The 8,851-nt window shown below is 42.3% G+C and overlaps 1 protein-coding gene across 1 annotated transcript in view; it reads right to left on the bottom strand.

The window, feature by feature from the left end:
• Positions 1-3,409: 3,409 nt before the first annotated feature.
• LOC128686403 (uncharacterized) overlaps positions 3,410-8,851 on the bottom strand; it is a 13,473-nt gene continuing 8,031 nt past the window's right edge. Inside the window, exon 5 of the mRNA XM_070085768.1 lies at positions 3,410-3,692. Coding sequence (XP_069941869.1) covers positions 3,499-3,692 — 194 coding nt within the window. The 3' untranslated portion in view covers positions 3,410-3,498. The remainder of the gene's footprint in view (positions 3,693-8,851) is intronic.

Below are 8,851 nucleotides of genomic sequence, written 5' to 3'. Positions count from 1 at the left end.
TTGCTCTTAACATACAGTAGGTATCGCTCAAAGCAATGCACTGAACACTGAACATCATTTATAATAATAATTCTTGGCCTCCTGTGAATACCTGATGAACACTTTCTGAGAATATTGGGTTATCTTAGGTTCTTGACACATATGCTGCTATGTATGGTAATCTATGAAACTGTATTTGTATATACCTGAATAAATTTACTTATTTTATAGAATTTATTAGTTAAATGGTTAAAGACTAAAAGTTCAAACAGTGCTTCAAAATAAAAGCAGATAATTAAACTCAATAACATATTTAAACATTACCGAATAATTCACACACACACACACACACACACACACACACACACACACACACACACACACACACACACACACACACACACACACACACACACACACACACACACACACACACACATATACCTGACAACATTGGACAAGAGGAATAGTGGGGACATGAGAACAACATATAAAATACTGAGGGGAATTGACAAAGTGAATAGGGACAGAATGTTTCAGAGATGTAACACAGCAATAAGGAGTCACAATTTGAAGTTGATAACTCAGATGAGTCACATGGAAGAAAACAACGAGTGATGGTACGTGACGAGGTGTCAGGTACGAATACAAAGGGATCCGGGCAGGCTGCAAGCCTGACCCAGCAACTGGCTCCTGGAGTGTAACCCTACTAAGTGCAAAGTCATGAAAACTGAGGAAGATTAAAGAAGACTGCAGACGGGCTACATGTCTACGGGGTCAAAGTCTGCAACCCTCACTTGATCTTGGGGTGAATATCATACCGAGCACATCTCCTGAAGCGCACATCAACCAAATAACTGCTGCAGCATATGGGTGCCTGACAAACCTAAGAAGAACGTTTCGACGCCTAAGGAGTCAGTCTGTACAGTATGGAACCCACACCTGATCAAGCACGTCAAGAAATTAGAGAAAATGCAAAGGTTTGCAATAAGATTAGTCCCGGAGGTAAGGGGGGTATGTCCTATGAGGAGGTTCATTGATATCAACCTGTCGACACTGGAGGACGGGACGCATAGGGAGAATTGACAAGTATTTACCACAATCATTTTCACTATTTGTATTTCCGCTCTTTACAGTTGTGAACTCAGCTCGTATCTTTTCCTTATACAAGTAGCAAACAGGAAATGCACTTGATTTATGCGAGACTGATCTTGCTTTCTGTGAAGAGTTCTACTATACGGAGTTTTGCAACAGAATGATGTAAGATTTTAATAAAAATAATTAGAGGTAGTTATTAAACGAAATAATCCTGAACACTTGGTTTTATTGACACCGGAATATATTTAACAAGGATAAAAAGGAATGGCTACGTAGATAGTTTTGTAATGTATCACTTGGGAAATAGAGGACTTTGAGAGAGTGGCTAACGCGTCGGTCTGGAGTTTTGTGACTCTGATCGCAGGTTCTAACCCCACCCGTGGTATGGTATGTTTGCAATCGTGTCATTACGATTTAATGAGCCATGTTGAGAGAGTGAAGTCTGAATAATGATATAATAGGATATACAATGAGTTAGTAAAAGCAAAGGATCTTGTAACCTGGGGTAGGGAAAACCAGAATACACTAATCATTGAATATCAAAAGTGGGTTGAGTTCTGTCTCCCGTATCTGACGAATAGCATTTACCACTACAGCACAGTTTAAAACGTGCCTTGCTTGAGAAGTGCTCTTGATCCAAAGAAAATGAGCTATCCTCACCTTCCTCTGATCAAACCCGATTACCTCTCATCCACTCAGAGCTGCACAACTGTATGGGGTCAGTCTTCTTCTTGGGCTTCTCACCTTGGGAAAATAAAGAAAAGTTATTTTTTTTACTGATATAATTGCACAAAAAACTATTTTGGCATATCTTTCATTCTTTGCATCGATAAAATTATTTTTTTTAAATTGTCTTTTTTAAGAATTCTCAATTTTGAGATATAGACTACGCCTGGATCTTGCTCATGAAACCAAGATTCAGCTTTCAGAATCGAAGAAAGACTGTTGCAACATGCAAGATAAAAATAAAAGCCGATTCTACATACTGGTGATAAATATTCACCGTAACTGCAATTTGAGATTTTTCCATATTTTTTTTTTGTAATGTGGGGGGAGGGGAATTCAAAGAAAATTATTTCACTGTTTCTCAGTAAATCTGAAATATTTTGCACTCAAAATCTAATTGGAGTTCTTTAACAGTGTTATAGAACGTTTTTGCCTAATATCACATTAATTTTTGTTTTGATTATTTTATTGTCTTAACGGTTTTCATTTCTAAATTTCTAAGGAGAAATTTTAATTGAAAAAAAAAAATTTATATGATGTAAAATTTCTGTACATCACAAATTTGACTTGTCTTCCTTTAAGTCATTTCGTAATCCAAACTCATCAGTACTAACATATCAAAACAAAAAAATATACATTTTCCTTCCTGCTGATCTTCATAAAAGTTACAGGAAGAATATCCTAATCACTCCTAATATACGGTAAAATAAATTTCACAATATGTATTCTGGAAATTATGAACGAAACTGATGTTAGGAAGTACCTAGGTCCCTTGTCTCTTTCTCGTGAAGTAAATATTAGTCTTTCTGCCCCAGGAACCTACGTCTTACTCACTACTCTTCTCCTCCTTCAACTTTGTAGTTGTGTGAGGGCGAATATTTTATTTTTAAATATTTTTAACCGGCCCTATGCCAAGGTTGTAAAAAATAATTTGTCAAAGTTACCAAGAAGTAATGTTTCAGGTGTTTCAGACTCGGTCATCGTTACAGCAAAGGTTTTGTTTCAGTTTTAATATCTACTTCAAACTTAAGAAATTGTGAGCTATTATTGTTTTGGTAAAGAATTTGATAACTTAGGCTGTGTTGTTTGAAAAAAATCATTATAGTGAAACTATAATGTAATGTTAGTAATGAACAGATTTTTTATTGATATTCACACAAAAAATTATATGTGAAAGCATATTAACTCCACTCCGATATCTTCAATAGATTCTGTCCTTGAAAAAATGAATCGTTGTGGAACAAGTTATTATTTGGATTACGGATGATCTGATCAAGCTTTGCACTGGACCAATTTCCTAACAAAAGTTTGCTGTACAACACGAATTTTCTTCACTATGTCTGTAGGACGCCATTTGGGTCCAGTTCTGCCCTTAGTAAATATAATGCAAGATATAAGATATTTAAAAAAAATGGATAATGTTAGCTAGAACATTCCTACAGTTGATAATTAAGTTTGTTTATATGGTGCATCTCGCTGGAACACTGATAGTCCATGCATATATAGAAACATTTATAGACACTTATTGTGAAAGGAGTAACTGAGACCAAACTTGCACCATGCATTTGCAAGACAGTGGATAAGTCAGGATAGTGATAGACTTGCATATGTAAGTTCGTTAAGTATCAACACTTATACAATTTGTTGCTTTCATAACGTGCAAGAATTTTATTTCATGTAGAAACTCTTAATAGTTTAGCCACGGAAGCCACAGTGAGTACTTTGGCACATGAAATAATAGGAGTTTACTATGGACCGATAGAAGCCGATGGTCTTGACACCGAGTTGAGGATAGAGAGTCGTCATGGGTTCAGCGACGGGTCCTGTGTATGGTGTTCCGTCTCCCCAAGTATAGCCTTGGCTCGTCGTCAGGAGGTCCACGAAGACTCCTGTTAGTGAAAAAGTAGAAGACTTTGCATTATTAACAACACCAGGCGACTAACACCCAGGTACCCATTTTAAATTGATGGGTGAACAGGGACAGCAGGTGTCTTATGGCAACACGCCCTTAATGTTTTCCAGCCGTACCCGAGGAGATTCATGCAAGACATGCATCTTAAATAGTTGCAGAATAAAAGGATAAAATTAGAAAGTCTGAAACGGGAATATTGGTTGACCATCCTCCTACAGATGGATATTAGAAGGCATGATGTAACTGCGAGAGGGAACGCCACGTGATAAAGAGAGAAACCGAGAATGAAAAGGTGGGTATAATGAGAGACGAAATGATTGACAGGAAAAAAGGAGCAGTAGTTTTTGGTCCCCCGCTGTTCTTGATGCACAACATACCTGGGGAGATCATTTACTGTATTTTCGATCTTTGCAGACACAAGTGAAAACAGAAAGGAAGAGAAATACAGGCTTGCAAAAAAGCTACAAAAAATAGCGGTAAAAATAAAGGAATGGTCGAATAAATAATCTAGAGTTAAATTATAATAAATTTACGTACACATTTAATAACGCCATTGAAGCTTAATGGTGTCCTAATTAGTGGTCGTTAATTTAAATCTTCCGCTACAGCTTTCAAAGAAATTTTGAAATATTTTGTGATTTTTTAACACGTACGAAGAAACCAAGAATGTTGAAGTTATGTGCTAGGATATGGTCCAGGTAGCTCTGGGTCAGGATTCTAATCAAACCTCCAGAGTGGAGAGTGTTGTAGTGGAGGAAGGATCCATACACAGCTTTAAAAAGAGATACGATAAAGCTCGTGGAGCAGGGAGAGAGTGACCTAGTAGCAACCATCGAAGAGGTGGGGCCAGGAGCTGTGATTCAACCCCTGCAACCACAACTAGGTGAGTACATACATAGATTTAAGAAGAGGTATGATAAAGCTCATAGAGTAGGAGAGTGACCTAGTAGCGACCAGTGAAGAGGCGGGGCCAGGAGCTATGAATCAACCCCTACAATTCGGTGAGTACACACACATACACACACACACACACACACACACACACACACACACACACACACACACACACACACACACACACACACACACACACACACACACACACACACACACACACACGATCTCATCAACAGCAGCCAACATGGTTTCAGGGACGGGAAATCCTGTGTCACAAACCTACTGGAGTTCTATGACATGGTGACAGCAGTAAGACAAGAGAGAGAGGGGTGGGTGGATTGCATTTTCTTGGACTGCAAGAAGGCGTTTGACACAGTTCCACACAAGAGATTGGTGCAAAAACTGGAGGACCAAGCAGGGATAACAGGGAAGGCACTACAATGGATCAGGGAATACTTGACAGGAAGACAGCAGCGAGTCATGGTACGTGGCGAGGTGTCAGAGTGGGCACCTGTGACCAGCGGGGTCCCACAGGGGTCAGTCCTAGGACCAGTGCTGTTTCTGGTATTTGTGAACGACATGACGGAAGGAATAGACTCTGAGGTGTCCCTGTTTGCAGATGACGTGAAGTTGATGAGAAGAATTCACTCGATCTAAGACCAGGCAGAACTACAAAGGGATCTGGACAGGCTGCAGACCTGGTCCAGCAATTGGCTCCTGGAGTTCAATCCCACCAAGTGCAAAGTCATGAAGATTGGGGAAGGACAAAGAAGACCGCAGACGGAGTACAGTCTAGGGGGCCAGAGACTACAAACCTCACTCAAGGAAAAAGATCTTGGGGTGAGTATAACACCAGGCACATCTCCTGAAGCGCACATCAACCAAATAACTGCTGCTGCATATGGGCGCCTAGCAAACCTCAGAACAGCATTCCGACATCTTAATAAGGAATGATTCAGGACCCTGTACACCGTGTACGTTAGGCCCATATTGGAATATGCGGCACCAGTTTGGAACCCACACCTAGCCAAGCACGTTAAGAAACTAGAGAAAGTGCAAAGGTTTGCAACAAGACTAGTCCCAGAGCTAAGAGGTATGTCCTACGAGGAGAGGTTAAGGGAAATCAACCTGACGACACTGGAGGACAGGAGAGATAGGGGGGACATGATAACGACATATAAAATACTGAGAGGAATTGACAAGGTGGACAAAGACAGGATGTTCCAGAGATTGGACACAGTAACAAGGGGACACAGTTGGAAGCTGAAGACACAGATGAATCACAGGGATGTTAGGAAGTATTTCTTCAGCCACAGAGTAGTCAGTAAGTGGAATAGTTTGGGAAGTGATGTAGTGGATGCAGGATCCATACATAGCTTTAAGCAGAGGTATGATAAAGCTCACGGCTCAGGGAGAGTGACCTTGTAGCGATCAGTGAAGAGGCGGGGCCAGGAGCTCGGACTCGACCCCCGCAACCTCAACTAGGTGAGTACAACTAGGTGAGTACACATACACACACACACACACACACAACTGCAGGAGGCCAAGAGAAGAATATGATGAGAGCAACAGAGCAATGGTCGACACACTAGCCGAGGTGGCCAGGAGAGCACACATGGGGGGAGCAAAGTTACTAGTTATGGGTGATTTCAATCACAAGGAGATTGACTGGGAAAACCTGGAGCCCCATGGGGGTCCCGAAACATGGAGAGCCAAGATGATGGATGTAGTACTGGAAAACCTCATGCATCAACATGTTAGAGACACTACCAGAGAGAGAGGAGAGGATGAACCAGCAAGACTGGACCTTGTATTCGCCTTGAGTAGTTCGGACATCGAGGGTATCATGTACGAAAGGCCCCTGGGAGCTAGTGATCATGTGGTTCTGTGCTTCGACTACATAGTTGAGCTCCAAGTGGAGAGAGTAGCAGGAATAGGCTGGGAAAAACCAAACTACAAAAGGGGGAACTACTCAGGCATGAGAAACTTCCTTCAAGACATTCAGTGGGAGAGGGAACTGACAGGAAAACCAGTACAAGAAATGATGGACTATGTGGCAACAAAATGCAAGGAGGCAGAGGAGAGGTTTGTTCCCAAGGGAAACAGAAATAATGGGAAGAACAGAACGAGTCCTTGGTTCACCCAAAGGTGTAGGGAGGCAAAAACTAGGTGTATTAGAGAATGGAAAAGGTACAGAAGACAGAGAACTCAGGAAAGTAAAGAGATTAGCCGAAGAGCCAGAAACGAATATGCACAGATAAGAAGGGAGGCTCAGAGACAATATGAAAATGACATATCATCAAAAGTAAAGACTGACCCGAAGCTGTTGTACAGCCACATCAGGAGGAAAACAACAGTCAAGGACCAGGTAATCAGACTGAGGAAGGGTGATGGGGAATTCACAAGAAACGACCGAGAGGTATGTCAGGAGCTCAACACAAGATTTAAAGAGGTATTTTACAGTGGAAACCAGTAGGACTCCAGGAAATCAGAACAGGGGGGCACATCAGCAAGTTCTGGATGAGGTACATATAACCAAGGAGGAGGTGAAGAAGCTGCTATGCGAACTTGACACCTCAAAGGCGGTGGGACCAGACAACATCTCTCCATGGGTCCTTAAAGAGGGAGCAGATATATTGTGTGAGCCATTAACAAAGATCTTCAACACATCATTTGAAACTGGGCAACTCCCTGAGGTATGGAAAATGGCAAATGTAGTCCCAATTTTTAAAAAGGGAGACAGACATGAGGCACTAAACTACAGACCTGTATCACTAACGTGTATAGTATGCAAGGTCATGGAGAAGATCATCAGGAGGAGAGTGGTGGAGCACCTGGAAAGAAACAAGTGTATAATTGACAACCAGCACGGTTTCAGGGAAGGAAAATCCTGTGTCACAAACCTACTAGAGTTTTATGACAAGGTGACAGAAGTAAGACAAGAGAGAGAGGGGTGGATCGACTGCATATTTTTGGGCTGCAAGAAGGCCTTCGACACAGTTCCTCACAAGAGGTTACTGCAAAAGCTAGAGGATCAGGCACACATAACAGGAAAGGCACTGCAATGGATCAGAGAATACCTGACAGGGAGGCAACAACGAGTCATGGTACTTGACGAGGTGTCAGAGTGGGCGCCTGTGACAAGCGGGGTTCCACAGGGGTCAGTCCTAGGACCTGTGCTGTTCTTGGTATATGTGAACGACATAACGGAAGGGATAGACTCAGAAGTGTCCTTGTTTGCAGATGATGCGAAGTTAATGAGAAGAATCAAATCGGATGAGGATCAGGCAGGACTACAAAGAGACCTGGACAGGCTACAAGCCTGGTCCAGCAACTGGCTCCTTGAATTTAACCCTGCCAAATGCAAAGTCATGAAGATTGGGGAAGGGCAAAGAAGACCGCAGACACAATATAGTTTAGATGGCCAAAGACTGCAAACCTCACTCAAGGAAAAATATCTGGGGGTGAGTATAACACCGAGCATATCTCCTGAGGCGCACATCAATCAGATAACTGCTGCAGCATACGGGCGCCTGGCAAACCTACGGATAGCGTTCCGATACCTCAGTAAGGATTCGTTTAAGACTCTGTATACCATTTACGTCAGGCCCATACTGGAGTATGCAGCACCATTTTGGAATCCACACCTAGTCAAGTACGTCAAGAAATTAGAGAAAGTGCAAAGGTTTGCAACAAGACTAGTCCCAGAGCTACGGGGATTGTCCTACGAAGAAAGGTTGAGGGAAATCGGCCTGACGACACTGGAGGACAGGAGGGTCAGGGGAGACATGATAACGACATATAAAATACTGCGCGGACTAGACAAGGTGGACAAAGTCGGGATGTTCCAGAGAAGGGACACAGACACAAGAGGTCACAATTGGAAGTTGAAGACTCAGATGAATCAAAGGGATGTTAGGAAGTATTTCTTCAGTCATAGAGTAGTCAGGCCGTGGAATAGCCTAGAAAGTGACGTAGTGGAGGCGGGAACCATACATAGTTTTAAGGCGAGGTATGATAGAGCTCATCGGGCAGGGAGAGAGAGGACCTAGTAGCAATCAGCGAAGAGGCGGGGCCAGGAGCTGTGACTCGACCCCTGCAACCACAAATAGGTGAGTACAAATAGGTGAGTACACACACAACACAACACACACACACACACACACACACACACACACACACACACACACACACACACACACACACACACACACAAAGGTACAAAGGTTTGCAACAAGG

This window comes from Cherax quadricarinatus, chromosome 17 (assembly GCF_038502225.1).
Source record: "Cherax quadricarinatus isolate ZL_2023a chromosome 17, ASM3850222v1, whole genome shotgun sequence".
NCBI lineage: Eukaryota > Metazoa > Arthropoda > Malacostraca > Decapoda > Parastacidae > Cherax > Cherax quadricarinatus.
The sequence above is the reverse complement of the archived record's forward strand: the minus strand, read 5'-3'. Positions and strand labels throughout refer to the sequence as shown.